At 41.0% G+C, this 19,701-nt stretch overlaps 1 protein-coding gene across 3 annotated transcripts in view; it reads right to left on the minus strand.

Moving 5' to 3' along the window:
* LOC144062286 (importin-13-like) overlaps window positions 1-19,701 on the minus strand; it is a 34,525-nt gene that overhangs the window by 4,920 nt on the left and 9,904 nt on the right. Inside the window, exons 1-18 of one of the 3 annotated variants that reach the window (XM_077583498.1) lie at window positions 19,486-19,651; window positions 19,043-19,157; window positions 14,261-14,386; window positions 13,838-14,194; window positions 12,827-13,080; window positions 10,517-10,657; window positions 9,544-9,685; window positions 9,273-9,439; window positions 9,079-9,199; window positions 8,144-8,291; window positions 7,720-7,901; window positions 7,609-7,635; window positions 6,926-7,060; window positions 5,539-5,691; window positions 4,019-4,099; window positions 3,791-3,928; window positions 3,296-3,392; window positions 476-528 (exon numbers count right to left, since the gene is read on the minus strand). In XM_077583498.1, the coding sequence (XP_077439624.1) occupies window positions 476-528; window positions 3,296-3,392; window positions 3,791-3,928; window positions 4,019-4,099; window positions 5,539-5,691; window positions 6,926-7,060; window positions 7,609-7,635; window positions 7,720-7,901; window positions 8,144-8,291; window positions 9,079-9,199; window positions 9,273-9,439; window positions 9,544-9,685; window positions 10,517-10,657; window positions 12,827-13,080; window positions 13,838-14,194; window positions 14,261-14,386; window positions 19,043-19,114 (2,394 nt within the window). In that variant the 5' untranslated portion in view covers window positions 19,115-19,157; window positions 19,486-19,651. Of the gene's footprint in view, window positions 1-475; window positions 529-3,295; window positions 3,393-3,790; window positions 3,929-4,018; window positions 4,100-5,538; window positions 5,692-6,925; window positions 7,061-7,608; window positions 7,636-7,719; window positions 7,902-8,143; window positions 8,292-9,078; window positions 9,200-9,272; window positions 9,440-9,543; window positions 9,686-10,516; window positions 10,658-12,826; window positions 13,081-13,837; window positions 14,195-14,260; window positions 14,387-19,042; window positions 19,158-19,485; window positions 19,676-19,701 lie in introns of those variants that run through there. The other 2 variants (XR_013296374.1, XM_077583500.1) reach the window with 2 other exon arrangements.

The following is a 19,701-nucleotide window of genomic DNA, read 5'->3' on the forward strand; positions in this document are numbered from 1 at the left end:
AGAAAGCAAAGTCTCCAAACGATTAATTATCAAAGTAATTATCAATTAATTTGATAATTAATTAGTTGTGGATTAATCATTGCACCTCTACTTTGTTTATACCATTCATATACAGTACATACTCTATACGAGTGTGAAGTACCTAAACTTGTACGACTTTCAACGTTTTGACATTTCTCTCCCTCAAAATCGACGAGATAAGTCCCTGAACAAATTAAACTCGAGCCAAGGCATCGAGGCACCACAACTTTTTTCCCCTCTACCGATATGATGGCCATAATTCATGTGTTTATGTGGCAAGGTGACTGTCAGAATGCTGAGCGTTTGAGGAGAAAAGTCATTCCAAAGCCTCACCATACACGACATGACTTTTTAAGGTCCGTTAACCAGGACGAGAGGAGGAGAGGAAGAGGACAGAGAGAAAAAGAGGAAGAGAGAAACCCAAAGTGAGTGAAATAAGTAACCAAAAACACACCTGAGCTTGGAGTTGCATAAATGAATCAACAATATCAGGATGATCCCTGGGTCCTAAAATATAATAAAGATGAAACTTAAGAAATCAAAAGAGAATAAGAATAATATACAAACAGCAACGGAACAGATTCAACAGTCATGTGGAACTCAAAAGAGAACTCAAAAGTAGTTCATTGAAATAATTCACATGTGAGTAAGGAACAAAGAGGGGAGGTTGGGAGGGAAGTGGGGGTGTTTGTGGGTGGGTGGGGGGGGGGGGCGTGTGAAGCGTTGGCGGACTCTTGGAGGGAGAGAGAAAGAAAAGAATAGGCAGGAGACAAAGACATGGGTCTGTTTTTCGACAACAAAGAAAGAAGTAACCAAGAGAGAAACAGAAGAAACCTAAGAACGAAAAGTGGCTTTGGAGTGGGAACCCAGGAGGCACCTCTGTTACTGTGACGCTTTGGAGGAAAGGGGACCGACCCGCCAATTTGCTTACCTCCTCACCCTGAAACACAAGCCAGGAGATGTCCTCATCGTAATCAGTGTTTTCATGAAAATGTAGCTGAATAATGAAATATTGCTTTTTCTTCTTCTTCTTTTTTTTTTGCATGGCATTATTCTGTATAAATGGCCAAGAAATTGATTAGGAGTGTAAAGTTGACCTCAAATTTTTGGAGGGCCTTTAAGTCTGCCCGAGATAGTATTTATAGCCCCTTTCACACTGCCTGTATTTTCCGCCTCTTTTTATCTAAATGTAGTCATCTTAGCACCAGTGCTAGCAAGCATTTTTACGGCTTCATGGATAGTATCTTAAGCCAAATGACTGCCTTAGAAAAAAAAAGAAAAAAAACATCATACTGTTTTTTTTTGACAGATAAAGGGCATCGACAAATTCGACCGGACAATATTCTGCAGTGGTACTTTCACATTATGTGTAAAAATCCTTTATCACTGGGTTCTGGATAAAAGACACAGGCAGACACATATCTCGGCTAGTGTTTCATGGGAAGGCTTTGGCGTGAAGGGTCCGTTGAAAGCCGGCTCACCAGATCCCCCTTTGCTCCAAAGATGAACCCTCAGTGTGAAATTATAGGTCGGAAAAGGTTCAGATAGCACCACCTCCCTTACAATGCTGGACACAGACCACTAGACATTTCTTTTCAAACGATAGTACCAATTGCAAATATACAAAAACAAATCAATGATGGACATTTGAAGATACAGTTTCAGTGAACTTAGACATCCAATGGCCAGACACTGATGGGTCACTATTGATGTTGCAAGCACCAACGTCTGTAGTGAGCGCCCAGCTTTAGCTGATCCCACACTCCAAACACGCTTCAGGCTCAACAACCCAAACCACCCTGCAGCCCTACATTCATACATACACACACACACACACAAACACACTTACTCACTAGCAGAGGGAACACAGGGCTTATTCAGAGGGTTACCACACAGCTCTAGTAGTGCCATATGCTGCTGGTACATGCCAGCCATACGAATAAGCGAGCACTCTCTGTGTCGTGAACATACAGTAAAATATCGCGCCTTACTGAAGAAAGGCACCTGCTCGGAAAGGAAAGAGTTTAAGAGTCAGGGAGTGAGGCAGCCATTACGGAAGCAATCAAAAGCAGGGAGGCAGGAGACAGAGGGGCCTGGGGGGGATGCAACATAAAGGGAAGCGGGAGAGGCCGACGTCAATGTCTTTTTTTTTGTGTTCAATGTTTGGTCTGAGTGCCAATTCACAAAAATCCCCAGGCTACAATGAAATAGTAGTCGATGGACACAGCATTAGGTACACCTTCACACTCTAGTGAGTTCATTTGTATCGCAAATTCTGCATTTTCAAAGATAAAAAAATGCTCAGTTGTAAGCAATATTTGATTTGACCGTCAGCGATTGCAAACTTAGTCAGGACTTCACATTCTTAAGCATTTGCAAACATTAGCAATAGTCCTTATAATATTTGTTGTGTTAATTTAGCAGTTATTTAATTTGAATGTATTTATTCAGCCATCCATCCATTTTCTAGAGTGAGTGTTCATATTTTCCCATTTGCTAACGTGATATTATAAATCTTTGTTTCTTAATGACTTTATTCTTGTAACGTTATGATAAAAAAAAAAAAACATCTATTTTCTGGAGCGAAAAAAAAGGGGGGGGGCTCTCTTTGTCCTTACAAGATATAAGTGGGGTTTGCGTTAATATCTACCACTACTTCTCTTTTCAAAAATATAAAATACAACTTTATTTGTGTAAAATCACAACTTTGTTTCAAATAAAAAATAAAAATACGTTTGAAAAATGTTGTCGAATAAAAAACTTTTTACTGTTAAACTACAGATTTTTTTTTTTTAAATAAAAAGGGCCACATGCGGAAGGAATAACTGCATTTTACTTTGTATGAATCAAATTCAACTCATTTTGCATGGTTAAGTGAACCCCTATCTGACACTATGATGAAAAACAGAGTTCCATTATCTTCGTGAAGGCAGAATTTTCCATTACCGCTTTTGCATTGGCTCATTATGCTGTGCAAGTGTAGCAAGTGTCTGAAGTGTTCTGAATATTTCAACAAGTTGACACAGAATAGTCAAGTAAACATTTGAGCAGTGCTGTTTTTTAATGTCCCAGTCGACTTAGCTTAAAAAATGTAGCAACATCAGTATTGCCACAGTAAGAAATGGGTCTCTGTAGAGTAAACTACATGAAATAGGCAAAATGTAGTTTCACTCAGCTGTTTTGTGTGCTACTTTGGACTGTGTGATATGAAAGGCAACAAACACATTCAAAGATCTCCCGCCGGGATGCATTTCACAGCATTACCAAGCCCTACCTTGCTGGAAGATGGACAGCGTTACAGAAGTTACGAGCTCAAACAGGGCCTTGATGGGTGGGAAATGCTCCGTCTGGCTAGCGAAGATGTGTACCATCTGAAACACATGGAAAAACAAGGCAACACAATCAGACCTCCATAATCAATGAACCTGTGTTAAGATCCTTAAAGATCAGCAGTCACAGTCATTTGGTTATTTTTAGAAACGGCCACATGTGCTAGACACCTTGGCAGAGTTGCCCTGGCAACCCATGTTCTCCCTCAAGTGCTTTTCTTTTTTCTACGTCAAAGGACGGTGTTAGAAAACAAGTCAAAGGGGATGGATAAAAATAACACAGATGGACTTAGATGACATGTTCCAGACAAAGGGACTTTCTTAAAAAAAAAAAAAAAAAAAAGAAGTTACGTTTTAAGGGTGTTAATTTTCATTGTCAAAGTACTTGACCTTCCTTGCCCAAAAATAGGAACATATGTACCATTACCATTTGTGCCTACCTGTCGTGTTAGGTCGAGGGCCGAGGCTTGGGGAATGGTGCTGTACATCTGTCCAAGCATTTGGCTGAGCTGCGAGACCATGGGGGCGAAGTTGTGCAGCAGTGTCTTTACCGACTTCTCGAAGATGGCGCAAACCGCCTGAAGAGCACACGTGAAATCCATTCAAGCCGCTGGTCCGGCAGAGTAAAATAATGTCACCAAATTGGGAGAAGAAAGGAGGTGACGCACCTCGACCACCTGCGAGTCGTTCAGCCACTTGCCGAGTACGTTCTGTATGAGGGCAAATACTTGCTGGAGGACCACCACCACCTGTGGGCACACAAATAATAAACATTAGCAGTCTGTGCCTTCGATACCTTTTGTCATATATATTAAAACTTAGGCTAGAAGATGGCCGTATGATCAAACATCTTGCTGAGTGGCAGGTCAGCAGATGTGACATTTAAATGACTTGCCTTCAAATATAAGTCAAATTAGGGTAAATAATATTGCGACAAGCAAACTTGTTGACAACCATGAGGCAATTAATTAGTAGTGTCACTGTGCCACATAAGGAGAAAGATGCCATCTCCTGAAAAACACTTTTATTGTATCTCAAAGACATTAAACTAGGATGGTCTAGAATTTAAACTTGGATGAGAATAAAACACAAAAGAGGGTGTTTGGTCCCTGTGGCACTTGTTTCTGTGTCTTATTTGTTTTCATTGTTGAAACATTGTTATTGTTTCTATACTACGTTACATTCAATTACTTTGTGTACAGCACTTTGTTTCAGTTGTGGTTGTTGTTAAAGAGTTCAGTAAATAAAATGGAGTTGAGGTGAGTTTATGTTTGTAGATTTCAGCCACAAACTATGCAGCTGCATTTAATTAAGATGCAGGACAGTGTTAAATAATGAGTAAATGTAAGGCTAACTGTAAAATATTCAAATAAAAAAAAAAATACTTTATACTATGTAAAATATTTTATATTGCTAGCATTGGGCGAAAAACAATGTCCATATTTGGTTAATTTGTTTTTCTTTCTTTCACGAATCAATGCTATTGGTGAGTATGAACATCAGGTGAGTCTGTTATTTATTTATTTTACAAATTACTGACCAATGAAAATTGTTGGAAATGGCATGCTCTCTTTGGCAATATAATGGCTCAACAAATGTGTTTTTTCCCCCTTTAAACTGATGATATTCGGAACATTTTGGAGAGGATTCTGCCCGATGACAGTGACATAACACAGATTGATCCAATTATTTAAAAACAAAAAAACAAATGACGAGTGTGCTAATTGAGCATTTAAACTGCATGCAGGATATACTACAGTACATATAACTGGGCATGAAAATATAAACAGGAATATGAACCTGCCCACTACCACAGTACATTTAAATAGACAAATGAGCAATACTGTAAGTCTGAGAGGGAAAAAAGGTGCTGGTTTTCTTACATTTTGTGGTATAAAATTATCTTCTGTTAAGCCATTTTTCCATAAAAAAAAAAAGGGCTTCAAATCTCAGCAGCTACAAAATAATCTTTTTATTTTTATTTTTAATAATTGTCATTAGTGGTTAACAATGTTTAATGCGTCAATTTTTCATTTTATCCTCCACTACCTTAAGTCACAATTTTGGTATCGTGACAACACCATCCGTGGAAGTGCATCACACCACGTGTCAGCATGTGACACTCAGTCTTCCCACTAATCATATTACTTGTAATGATGGCAGGGAGTGGTGGAAGGGGAGCACTGACCGGGTTGGGTCCGGGTGGGGGAGGGGCCGGTTTGACAGGCACAGCCGAGCCGTCCGCCAATTCGTCGTCCTGCTTGCTGATGTCAAGCGTGGTGAACAAGTTGGACAGCAGCCCCAAGATGTGGATGATAGCTAACTTATTGGACGGATTAGGCTAAAAGGAGAGAGAGAGAAAAAAAAAAAGAAGAGACAGAAAATCATCATAAGCAATCATTCAATATGCAGCGGAGTCAACACGATACACATTCTTACAAATAATTGGACATTCTTTGGAGAGTAATGTGACATAAATACAGGATTTACCCTTAATCGCCGCCTCTGCCATTGAGTTAATAAACCTGCTTTTGGTTTACGACTAATACGTACCTTCTTAATTTTATTTCTTGTGCATGACTTTCATTAATCTTAATGGACACACATTTGCTCAGCAACAGTCAAGTAGTAAACATTCTTTCTGTCTTATGAGCAGCACATGGTTCATGAGTATAACCCAATAAGACCAGTGGTTTTACAGGCTTTTATTTCTTTTTTAGGGATGCATATACAGCCCCACCTCCTTCTGTTAATAATTTATAGTCAAGAGTTTTAGTTATCGCCGTTTCCATGGTGACACATTACAAATGGCAATGCTTTATTTTTAAATTCAACACAGAATTCTCATCAGACTCAGAGAGGTTGAAGGTCTGCCCACTAGGAGCCACTATTTGTCCAACGACGGGCATTCGAGCTGATTTGCCAGTCTGATGTCATGCTGACAAAGCAAATGCAAGACAGTACATAATGGATGGGAAGCAGTGAGGATCGATGAGGTAGCGTGTTACTCTGTGTGTTGTTTGGTTGCGAATAAAGATGAAGGAAAAGATTCATATTGGCCTACGTCTGGCGGCACCCTGCAGCGAATGGCTGCAACTGTTCCGTGTTCGTTAATCAGAAGATGAAAAAAGCCTCCTCCAGACTACTTAAAAGCGGATATTAAAAATGTCTTGTTTCGGGTGGGGTACTAAGTTTCATGCAAATGCAGAGTACTGGTATACTTTTGTTACTGACAACTGGGGGCTAGGGCATTGGAACAGAGGGATTGTCAGTGCTGACACCTTGCTGAAATTTCTGACCCCTCTTGTGATTAAAAAAATAAAATAAAATAAAATAAAAATACCAAAAAAGCCGCTAGCAACAAATCTAGTCACTTTTTGCTGGATTACGTTAAAATCTTGATTAGTGGAAAATTATTCATCTGAGCTCAATTTTCAGCTTCATAGCAAAGCACGTAAATACTAATGAAATTATTATTATTATTATTTGTACATTGTTTCACAACATTTGTCATGTCATGTCAAATTTACAGGATTAAAAAATAAATAAATCTATTTTGGAATTGATCCACACACCGTCTCCTCCGCCAGCTTCTCCAGTTGTTGGATGTAAGGCGTGATTAGGGAGTGAAGGTTCCTCAAGATGTCTTCCACAGGCAGCGCAGACAGCAGGAAGCCCAACGCCTGCATCAGCCACATGCACTGACTCGTCTATAGCAAGACAAAGGAGGCCAAGAGTTAACATAAAAGCCCCTTTTTTAATGCCATAATACAGTCACACAACCACACCAGCAATTTGGATTTGTTGAAAAGACGAAAAGAACATTTGTTGGATTTGAAGCGTATTTTGGCAACACTGGCTGACCTGCAGGTCCCAGCGCCCAATTCCAATTTATTACTTGATTCCCATTTTATTGATTGTCTATTTCCATGTACAATTCAAAAGACACATATCTCACATGGTTGCACTTGTATTCATGGAACATATGAAAGTTGCTTGCGGAGATGCCCAAATTACTTTTTTTTTTTATAAATAGAAGATCCCTGGAAAAAGTGTTTTTTACATTATACTATTTTACATACTCATTTATAATGGCAGAAAATTTAAAAATGACCAATGTGTTCACTTTATGTGGATTTTTTGTTTGTTTGTGTCTAATGTAAAACATGTGCCTTTACCATAATTTATGGTTTATCTTCAATGAAACATTAATTGAATTGAATGAATCAAATTAAAAAGAGCCACATCGTAAACTGACCTTGTGGATCTGCTTTATTAGAACCTCCTTTAAAAAAACAAAAACAAAAGTGAATAGTTACTGCATGCACAATGAACCTTAATCTGACCATTAAGCATAAAACAAACATACCTGAGATACAGCTACTATGTTGGTGGCATAAGGCGGCAGGTCACTTTTGCACTCACGGCAGATCTTTTTTAGTGTGGAAACGGACGAAATGGAAAGGTCCGGGTTGCCCAGAGCTTGCAGGACCAGGGGTAGGACGCTGCTCAACATCACCGGATGGTCTGCCAACCACTCAGCCAGAGCACCTGGTAGAAGGATTCACAGTAAAGCAGGGTACACGCATACCAAAAATGGGCCAGCCTCAGGTCACTGGAATCGTGACATAAATTTGAACAACAACCGATTAGGAAGTGACCCATTTGATGGAGACAAATACTTTAAAAATCGGGAAAAGATGTTAAAAATCACGACGTGTGCACCCTGCCAATGACGCTTTATGTAACAAAAGCAATATTGTCTAGGAGGGACATGACAGAAAAGATCTCACCTATAGTGAACATCACTGTGTCGGCCAGCTGAACATTGTTGATGCTTATTCTGGGGATGAGGCCTATGAGGCCCGGAATGACGTCAGAGTAATTGACGTCTATCGTCTCCGCTATGGACTGGAAACCGTAAAGCAAAGCCTCTGTGTGCTGGAGGAGAAATATCCAGTATGTTAGGGTATTTCAACCATGACAGTGAGTGGCCAATAAGCTACTCACTTTTTTACTTTAAACATTATGTACTTCATAAAAGCTTGTATACAGTTCCGTCTCTGAAATGCCTACAAACTTATCCTGTGTGAAACTAAGCAACCAAGTAAATCTATAGTTAAATTGACCAGTGGTGGCTTCATGAAAGGTAAGCAGAGCTGCACAAAGTTTTTGGGGATGTGCAAAGTAGCTTTAGCTTCTGACAGGCGGCACTTCATTAATAATAATAATAATAATAATAATAATAATAATAATAATAATAATGCATCAAATTCATATAGCACTTTTCTAGACACTCAAAGACGCTTTACAATGGAATGGATACATTATCCATGCACTCACACATTCACACTGTGGTGGCGTTAAGCTACTTAAGTAACCAGAGCTGCCCTGGGGCAGACTGACGGAAGCGTGGCTGCCAGTGTGCACCTACGGCCCCTCCGACCACCACCAAACATTCGCACCTTCCATACACCAGTGTGAGTAGCACTGGAGGCAATGTGTATGAAGTGCCTTGCCCAAGGACGAATTTGGCTCAGACATGTCATAAAAACACCTCGGTACCTCTTGAAATTGGGCAAAATTCCTAAAATCTCTCCTTCTGCAAGCCAAAATGTATCAAGGAATGATTTATGTTAGATTTTGGACGCTACACTGCACTTTATTACCAAATCTACTGTGAAACATTTTGAGAAATGTCATCTGAGCAACACAGCGTCCCACCCACCTGCCATGACGTGGGCTGATCTGTATTCGTCAAGAGTCGTCCTAGTTTGTCATAGAGATTACTCAGCAGCTCAGCACCCAGCATCTCGTAGACGTACATGAGCGTGTCGGAGATGTCCACCCTGAAAGAGAGAGACATTACATTTACTCTTTCAAGAAAAAAAATAACTCCCACTTGCATACAGAGTCACAGACCTATAGATGCGGAACTGCTCTTTCTCATCAGAGGACCAGGATGCGTACTCTTGGTCCGAGGGGAACTGGGCTTTGTGGAGCAGAACGTCCACTAGCTGGAAATACACCGGCCTGTACACCTGCAGGTACACTGCCTGCTTGTTTGACTCGAATGACATGATTTCATCCTGGAAGGCAATAAAAAAAAGAAACCGGTCTTGAGTCTGGGTCATGAAACATTTTTAAGTATCTTGACAAACACAACAGACTGTCCACGTGAAAATGCCCTTACTTGTAGAGTGTACCAAAAGGTGAGCGTAAGCGAACTGGTGGTCTCATTGACCGGGTAGTGGCCGGGAATGCCCGTGCAAAACATAATCATGTTGACTAATGCAAGGAAGCTCTGCCAGTGATCCACCTGCTCCAGCAGAATCCTGAAAAAAAAAAGAAATTGGGGAAAAATGTTTGATGCAGTTGGTGTCTTATTTGACAAAAAAATACCTGATTTAACATTCAGGCCTTGTTTGATTGCCTTTCCAGTTTATTTATAGTCTGCATTATGTAAGATTTCTTATTTTTAATGCTGCTTCTTCGTTCTTACTGCAGTTTTGACTTATCAGCCAGTCATTTTTATTTCTTAAAAACTAAAATTCCAGTTTCATTGCAAATTGTGCAAGTTTAATTGCACAAATTGTCATTTAACTTGATTTTTTCAGAGTTTATCCTTTTTTTCTTATATTGCTAATAGTACAGATTTTTGACAGATGCAAAGAGCAGTTCCACAACTCAAATATATTTTTTTAATGTTCTCCAGTATTTACATTATCAGCTACTTGGTTTAGTGATTCTACTAGCCTAATTCAAAGCTAACTGTCTTTAGATAATTTCTGAGGGGTTCAAGTAAACGTGTATTGCACATATTAACTCTTTGACTGCCAAAAACGTTAAATACCGTTTAGTAAAATCCTAGGGAGGAGTGCCAAAGACGTTAAAAGACGTTTGTTTCAAAACAGAGGTGAAACTAACCATTTTCTATTGTTGATTACTGAAAAACGGAATAAGGTAGAAACAAACTTTTTTTTTCTGATGAAAGATGAGAGTCCAATCTTTCATTTGGTAGTATGCGTGTTTCCATAGTCCAAACACATAATTTTCTGTGGACCTTGAAAGATCAGTCAAAAATGCTTAAATCGGCTGGCACCCACGGCATCCCTTTTCTGAAAACGTCTGGCAGTCAAAGAGTTAAGAGACAAACACCAACCAACCTGGAGTGGTTCTCTCCCAATGTGACAGCAATGCGGCAGATGCCGTGGCAAGTCTCCATGTCGCCATTCTGGACGGCCTCCCTGAGCTGCTCCTGTAGAGCCAGCACTGGAGGGACCAGCTTCAGCAACGTGTTCACATACCTGTATGACGCACCCATAAGCACAAATAATACAGTTAACAACAATGACAAGGATACATACCTGCGTCCAGTCGAGGCTTACTTTGGTGAAATCTCTAGTGGAATTAATTACTCAAAGTAAGAGCTCAGGAATTTGCTCAAAATGGCCAACCTTGTGTTCAATTTCAAACATGGTTCCTTGAGACTTTTTTTGTGCATTCTGTTATGATAGAAATATCTATCCATTTTCATGTAGATCTGCTGTCATGGTCTTTTTTGTATTTTATGTTGATTTGTGAAAGGGAAAATTTGCCCCTCCCTGTTTTCAAGGGCTATATTGTTTCTTCATCTGCACAAACACGCCCACACACCTACACAAGATTGAGATCAAAGCCTGAGAGGTAAACAGCTATAAGCCACTATTTCATATTCTTCTTCCTCACTTCATTAAAACACATTCACACACAGTTGATTCCCTCTCAGATTGGCTTGCATGACATCATGAGACAATGTTATTCCTAATGGCATCATGTGATAGTGTGACATTTAAAGATCAGGGGTGTGTATGTGTGTCGAAATGTCACAGAAAAATGTGTATGTGCAAAAAAAAATTAAAAATAAAAGACCTGTGTGTGCCTAATTTGCTTGTTAACTTTTTTCTTATCATATTTTCTTTATTTTTGTGAATACAGTTGATATTTCTTTATATAAATATATAAATGAATTTACACTGCTCGATTTAGATCCGCACAAGTTGAGATCAAGACAGACATCCATCTTACCTGTTTGTGTGTCTTGCCAACGGACTGACTGCACTTAAATCTTAATGAGCAACTCTGCGAGTAGCACTTAACGGATCATTCATTTTTAACCAGTGCTGGTTGTGAAGTTGTGGGTCATGTCCTTTAAAGGACATGATGCGTATTTATTTATTTTTGTCTGGAACCGATTAATGGCGTTTCAATTCATTTCAGTTTGGATACATTAGGCATTAAGTGAATGGTCTGTTATGGTCTCCTCGCTCCCCTTCACTCGTACACTTCACCCGACTATTCCCTGTTGCCATCCCCTCTGCAATTACCTCAGAGACGGGGGAAAAGGGTTGCCTGGCAACAGGATGCGGCTGGACCAATCGCGTGCCCTCCAATGAGTTGATTGTGATGAGTTTAAACAGAGAGAGAGAACCCGAGGAGGGGGGTGGGGGGGTTGAGGAATTAGACGGGAGCTTAAACATCAATCTATAGATTTCTGGAGGATGAAAAAAAAAAAAAGAAAAGAAAAGAAAAGCTTGAGGCATACTTTCCACTAGATCTAATACATTAGCCATCACATTAAAAGTGACGGGTCAGCATCTAGATCCTTCCCAGTCTGTGAAGCCGAGGTAAGAACCACCTAACCATCCTTTTCCCCCACCTCCATCGCCACGCTCGCTTTCCGCCTTTCGGAGAGAAGGGGTAACGAGCGCTCGCCACATCTGAATCGACCGGTCGCGATGACATCTCGCCCTGGCTGTGTAACCATAGCAACGCCAGCCAACCAAGACATGCCGCTCTCTTCCTCCACTCCCTCGCCTTTCCTCCCCCCTTTTAGCTGTCAACATGCCCCTGTATCACATCCCTCCCTCCTTTATGCCGAGCCAGTGCCCACCCACCCTGTCTGCTGCTAATGGAGTTCTAACGCTCACATTGCTCCAAGGCAAATTTTCCCATCATTACCATGACAAGCTTTGAAGCTGTTACAGTGGAATCTCTATTGTAAAATTTAGAGTTTGACCAACATTGTTGAGAAAATCATGCCTTAGATATATCACAGGAAGTACCTACCTAATCTGCCGGGTGATAACGACCAATATTAGGCCTTTCCAAATTAATAATCGGCCAGAGTTTGGCTGTTTAAACACCAATATAATGATACTTTCTGATGAAAGAGTAAATGTTCAGTAGGTATGAACAGTCAGTAAAGTACATATATGGCTGTGTGAACCACATCATCCTCTATGCCCATTAAAACACAATGTTTGTATATATTGATTCAGTTTATATTCATGCATAGTGTACTTACATTGGCATTGCCGTACCCTAATTCCCCCCGTCCCCCCCCCCACCCAGTTCACTCGAGCGGCAGTAGTCAAATCGAGGTGACACTCATTATCAGACTTCTCCCTTAGGTTTGACCATATACTGGCACGCACCTTTGAGAGTCAGGCTGTGAGATGGCGTTGACCAGCGCCTCCACGGCGGTGTCGAAGAGCTCGGGGTCAGGAAGGGCGACAAAGCAATCGTGTACCAGGCTTTCACTCTCGCTGAGCGGCACGTCCAGCAGCACCCAAGACGAAAGGCAGCGTAGCACTCGGGCCTTCACTGCCCCGGGGCTGTCTGCCCGTCGCAGCAGCTGCTGCAGAAGCGGGCACACGGAGCCCCACTCCTGGCCCAGAGCGCCCCGGACCTAGAAGGGAGAAAAATAATTTGGATTTGTTACATCATCTACGCCTGGGGTCAGCAACCTTTCCTGTCAAAAACAGTGCTTTATTGTTAGTCTAATGTACTGAGAGCCCACGAGCTAATTAGGGCTGCTCCAGAACAGAAAATATGCAGCATCCAATACTTTGAGATTCATTTTCTTTTACCTTTCGTTTTGTTGTTGTTGATTTTTTGTAATCTATCATCTTCCTTTTTGGGACATTTTATGGCTATTTTTGTGTTTTTTTGCTAGCAAATTTCCAACATTTGGGAGTTTTCTTCTTAGACATTTTATAGTTACTTTTTGAATGTTTTCTTTTCTGCTTTTTTTTGAAAAATTGTCTCTCTCTTTTTCTTCTCAATTGTTTTTGGACATTTTATGGTTACTTTTTGAACGGTTTCTTTTCTACCTTTTTTAAAATAAATTTTCCGATTCTTTTTTTCTTTTTGCAATTTTGTGTACATTATATGGTAATTTTTGACATTTAAAATATGTATATATTTTTTGGATGTAAATCGTTAATTCATTCAAAGAATATTTTGTCTACAAAAAATTAAAATAAATATGTTAAAAGAAAAAGGTCATTTCTACAAAAATGTTTAGAAATCCAAACCGCCGATAGTTGTGAATGCTTGTTTGTCTTATTGTGCCCGGCCCGTGACTGGCTACCAGTCCACAGTGTAGATTCCAGATCCCCTATTAACCCTAATGAAATAATTGAATGAATGGAAGTCAACCACACCTGTCCCTTTCTGTACTGCGGCAATCGGCTAGTCTGAAACTCCTCTGGAAGGACGGTGAGAAGCTCCAGCAGTGCCAGGCAGCGCGCCCGCCCATCAATCCCTCCACCCTCCTCCTGGAACACCCGCACCATCTCTGCCACGGCGCCAGGCCAGGCCTCGGGCATTGTGTTGAGTGCCAGCGATGCCAGCGCCACGCACAGCCGCGTCAGCACCATCTTGGCGCCCGAGGAGAAGCAGGCGATCTGCGAGAACAGCTGGCTTTTCAACGACTCGTACTGGTCGCTGGGGATGTCCGACCAGTACCGGGAGATCTTGGTGTGGAGCGCGCTGGCCCCGAAATACTGGATCTCTGGCACCTGTGGAGTGACATGATGAATGCTGTTTATTTTTTACTACTATGTGACAGTGTGAGAGTTTTATACCTTGTCTGGGCTGAGCAGAGCCCAGCAGAACTGCCAGGCCTGAGGAGACACTTGGGCCTGCATAAGCCACTTCTGGGCCAGATTCTTGTTGTCGATATTAGGATCATAGTACAGCTGGTGGAGGGCCTGCCAGCAAAGACAAACAGAGGAGAATGAAACTAAATGAAATCAATATGTCATACAATCACTCAGATAAAATTAAGCCTAAAAGTATTCACAGTTTAAATACGCCATAGGCACATGTGCTTATTTTTCTCACCGTTTGATATAAAATCAGACTAAACTAAAGGTCAATTACAATTAGCAAAATTATTTATTTTTGCAAAATGCCAGAATAATGAGAGGATATTTTTATCAATGTTTATGGTCTTGGCCATTTTTACTGCAGAGGTCCTTTTTATTTTGCCAGTTTCACTTGACATAAATGTGTAATATGCCAGCAACATTGTTTAATATTATTCCCAAAAAAGCCCCAGGGCACTTTTTACGCTATTACCAAAAGCATTGACCTAAAAAACGGCACTCTGAAGTACAGCTACTGAGTGGTACTAAGCAGCAAGCGAGTTAGAGAGCACAGTCGAGATGAATAATGGCTTATGAACGCAAACAGGCACAAATTTGCAATAAAAGAACCATCCAGCAGCCACAATATTAAAACCACTGACAGGTTTGATAATGCAATAATCGTGCTCGTGAGAGCTTTGATATTTAGATACTCAATCTTGTTGAATGTAGTCGAAGCGGTAACTAGTATTCTTTGTTGTACTATTTGGAAACTGAGCAATAATATTGGTGGCAAAAAGGGATCAAATGTCTCATAAAAATGTCATGTGTGAAGATAGTTTGTTAGGGTGAAATATTGGGAAAATTTAGAAGTGCAACAAATAAATGATTGACTCTTGTGGTTGTTAAGAATGTTAAAATGCAACTTCAAACATTTCCTGTGGATTTGATAAAGGTTTTATGATGGCAGCTTGTTTTTTCCCACTGGTACACTTTAATTGAATTCTACTCATTATTTTCTTTCTGCCTCTAATGTAATATTCATTTTTTGTCTGGCCAGAAGACATTTTATGAAGCTTATTTCCCGTTTTGGTCATGAGGCCATAATTTCTTTTTTGAGTAAAAAAGAAGAGTAAAGGAGATAAATGCAGTATAACGTAGCTCCAGCAATCTTCTACCACTGTAACAAACAGATGATTTTGTGAGTTAGCCGTAGTTCTGTCGATTTCTTTCTTTTGTATTAAGAATAAGAATGAAGCAGATTAATCCAACTTTTTTTTTTTATCCATTTTAGAGCGTGGATATTATAACATTCAATCGCCCTCTGTTGTCAACTTCAATTGACGTCAAAGTGCCCTCCTATCACGGCTCCTCCGTTTTCTGGCTTTGGTCAAGTGACAATCGCAATGCAAGACCAAGAACATTTTGACGTCAATTCTCTGAGCTACCCCGCAATTTGACCACTGCCTAGCTACAAACGACGGGAAGCCGCCTGTGCCACCTGGCTGCACCTGAGTGAGTACAGTGGGCTGTCAGCAGGCCGGCCGTTGAGAGGCGGAGGAGTGACGCGAGTGAGAAAATGTCCCCTCGGTGACAGCCTCGCCATCTGCTCTCACGTTTGCCAAAGCCACGCTAAATTGTGCCAACTGACTCAATTGAACGCAAACAGGCAGACGCAAAGGATCAATGATAAGAAATGAGGGATGGAAAAAAAGAATGCCTGCTTTTACTGAGGGCCCACATTTTGACACCTTTTTATATGACTGCATTGTTGACTATGAAAATTTGTGGCTGAGGAAAGATGAATATATTAATAACAGACAACAGAAAACAAAAAGTAGGGCCCGACCGATATTAGTGCTTTTATAATTGGCTGATTTTTTAAAAAACACATTACAATGTTAGACAAAGATTCTGACATTATCATGTCATCTTTTATTTTCAGGTATGTACATCTAGATTAAGTAAATAACTCAGAAGATAGATTTGTAACGAAACACATTTTTACCAAAGTATTTTTACCTCCAAACAAAAGCTGCATTTGCTCTAGTCTCAACTCTTGATGACAACGTCAGATGTTTTCAGCCAAGCTGACAGCAAAAATAGAACAACTGGCTTCACATTCACAACAAAGATTGGACTCAAAATGCTAATGCTAACATGGAAGAAGCGTGATTCCTTCATCTTTCGCTTTAAGAGGCTGCATCGGAGTGTGTAGCTGGCAAGTGTGGACAATGTGGAACTTTGTCTGTTAGACCGAAGCACGAACAAAAGGGTGGCCGCCGAGGAGCCAGGAGCCATCATCTCCAGTGCCATGTACACAAAAATCAACACACACGAACCCGCCATCACAATGGGACACACTATACTCATTCGGTGAGTGTGAATATCCATCAATCAGTAGCGGGCTGTGCTTTTGGTACTGGTGCTTTCAACTGTGGCAAGCCCGAATTAAAGTACAATACAAACCCATAATAAAAGACTGCTTAAATCAAATGCAATATAGCGGTAGAACACTTTACAGTTGCCATAATGTCTCACTTTTACGGGGTTCTGCATAAAGTGCAATTTTGTGGAATCTTGGCATGAAACAGACATGTAGCTCACATGATTCACACCACCCACATTAGGTACTTTCACGATGGATCACTTGAATAAGTTATTAATGAACCTCACAGACACATTAATTATGTATGCAATGGTAGTTGGTTCTTGTCTCAATTGGAAAAATGACAAGAAAGGTCCTAAAAGATGTTAAAATGAAGGACTACAATAGCAGCATCGTCATTCTGCCTTTAATGACATCGCCATCCTCCATGTATGCCCCTCCCCCTCTGGTCCACTCTGTGCCCCGCAGCCCCCCACTCTCCTCCATTTCAGCACATTAACTCTGCTCTCTCATACACACACCTTCCTGTCTCCATCCTCCCCCACCCGTTCCTTCAGTAGCGTCTATGGCCACCCAGCAGGGAGATTTATGGCAGAAACACAACACTACACACAGTTCAACACCCTAAATCAATGTTGGACAAAATGGTGGACTGTACAGGCATTAGTTGCTTCAACATTTATAAAGGTATGTGAAACTCAGTAAATCACTAGCTAACTAACTGTGGCGGCCGTGGCCCAGGGTGTAGCGACGGTCGTTCAGTAACCAATTCCCGCTCTCATGTGTCGTCGTGTCCCTGGGCAAGGCACTTCACACACATTGCCTCCAGTGCTACTCACACTGGTGTATGAACGGTGCGAATGTTTGGTGGTGGTCGGAGGGGCCGAAGGCGCACACCGGCAGCCTGCCCCAGGGAAGCTGTGGCTAAGTAGCTTACTGCCACCACAGTGGCAGCTAAGCGTCTTTGAGTGTTTAGAAAAGCGCTATATAAATCTGATGCATTATTATTATTATTATTATTACTAGACCTTATTTCAGCCACCATCATAGAACTCACTATGTACTGTATGTGGTGGCCAAAGTAATTGTGTCCAAAGAGATTCAGCACTTTTACTGACTGATTACCTGCACGGACTAAAGACATAGACGCCTCACATTCGTCACTAGCTTGGTAGCAGATTCACAGCCAGATGCTTGGCCCTTGTAAAAATAACAGAAATGTCACATACACTTTGTCACCATGCGTCAAGTACTATCTTTAGTCACATCTGTTTGTGATATTTGACAAGGAGCACAGAAGAAAAGGCATATACAGTGGTGTTGGCCTACTGCAATATCTCTTGAGTCTTGACCATATGCTAGTTCCATGTGAATATGACCTTAATGTCATACACATCTTGTCACAATACGCCAAGTACCTTCGTTAAGTCACATAAAGTCGTGCTGTTTGACAAGAGGGAGCACTAATGATGAAGACTACATTAGCTTCTTGTGCTAGCCAATACAGTATATTGTTAGCATAGACAAATGTTGTCACAACACGTCGATTTTGTCAAATGTGCGAAGTTCATTTTTAGTTGCATCTGTTTGTGTTTGACAAAAATGAGCACAGAGTAACTACAGAATGTAGACTGCGCTGTTAGGTTCTTGTGCTACCTGCTAGCTAGGTCTAGTGTGCAAAAATGTCACAATGTTTTTTTTATGTTGCATCCGTTTGTGCTGTTTGAGGAGCAACTCTCAGTAAAGATGAATTAACTGTATTATAATGATCCATTATTTAATAAGAGGTAGACGTGATGTCCCATTGCACCAAATTTTGTCACAGTCCAAGTACTTTTTGTCATACATATTAGCGCTGCCCGACAAGATGTAGCACAGAGTAAAGATGTAGATTGTTATTTTAGCTTTCTGCTAGCTAGTTAGCCGTAGGCAAATCTTGCCTTAATACACCATGTACTTTTTTGAGTTGCTCCAAAACCCTCCACAACAAATATGTGAAGGAAAGAACAACTGATGACTAAAGGACATGACCTACTGTCCACATTGCACTGCACACACAAATAATGTTCCTTTTAAGATTTAAATCACACGTTTAGGGCAAGTGACTTTATTTAAAAAGCCACAGTAATTCAGACACATTGATTTAGAGGAGAGAACCCCAGGGAATCTGGCCTGTTTGAGCTTACTGAAGGATATATTTATAACTAGAGAAAGGGTTCCTCAATAGCAGACAATAATCAAAGAGTTGAGGAGATTAGTTCAGAAATAATGTAGTTATACTGTTTTACTCAAATTTTGACCAGATTTTCTATAGGCGATATCCCAAAAAGGTCATTCGGAGTTTGTGCACACCTGAACAATGCAACATGACGATCAGTCAATAAACTCACCTTTTCAACGTTCTCTACAGTGAAGTCCAAGGCGTCCTGAGTATTTGCTACCCTCCCCGGGGTCTCCATCATAGCAACCCCCTCTGGGGCACGTAGCTGTCAAATATCCCCTAACCTTCAAAAACACACAAATAGAAACATACATAAATCTACAATTGCAAGTGAGCTGACCTGGCCTCTCAATTAAATTGGGCAGTGCCATGGTGCTGACAGTGGATGCTAGCCGGCGTGCTAACGTTAGCTCGCCCGTCTTGACAGCAGCGAGCTCACCGATGCTAACGCGAACCAATAAACATTCAACACGGTTAGCAGCGAGGCTAACTTTAGCAATGCGCGCCTCTCGATACTAAACCCGACCGCAAACCCAACACGTGCGATTAATTTGTGGGAGCCCGTGCCTGACACCATGGGTATTATTCCAATCATAACGAGGTTTTCCACACCTTTGCGTCCGGTGGAGGAGAGCGACGACGCGGGTTTGCTGGCAGCTTGACGCCGCTGCTTTGCTTTCGCCTTGGAACTCTGTGCTGCGTTCAAGTGCTCTGGGAAATCTTGGCGTATCCATCTATCGACACTGCACACTGTTCAAGACCTTCTAATTGTTCCTTATTTTTAAATCCACAATTTTCTCATTAGATATCAACCTCACTCCTATCTAT

This window comes from Vanacampus margaritifer, chromosome 13 (genome assembly GCF_051991255.1).
Source record: "Vanacampus margaritifer isolate UIUO_Vmar chromosome 13, RoL_Vmar_1.0, whole genome shotgun sequence".
NCBI lineage: Eukaryota > Metazoa > Chordata > Actinopteri > Syngnathiformes > Syngnathidae > Vanacampus > Vanacampus margaritifer.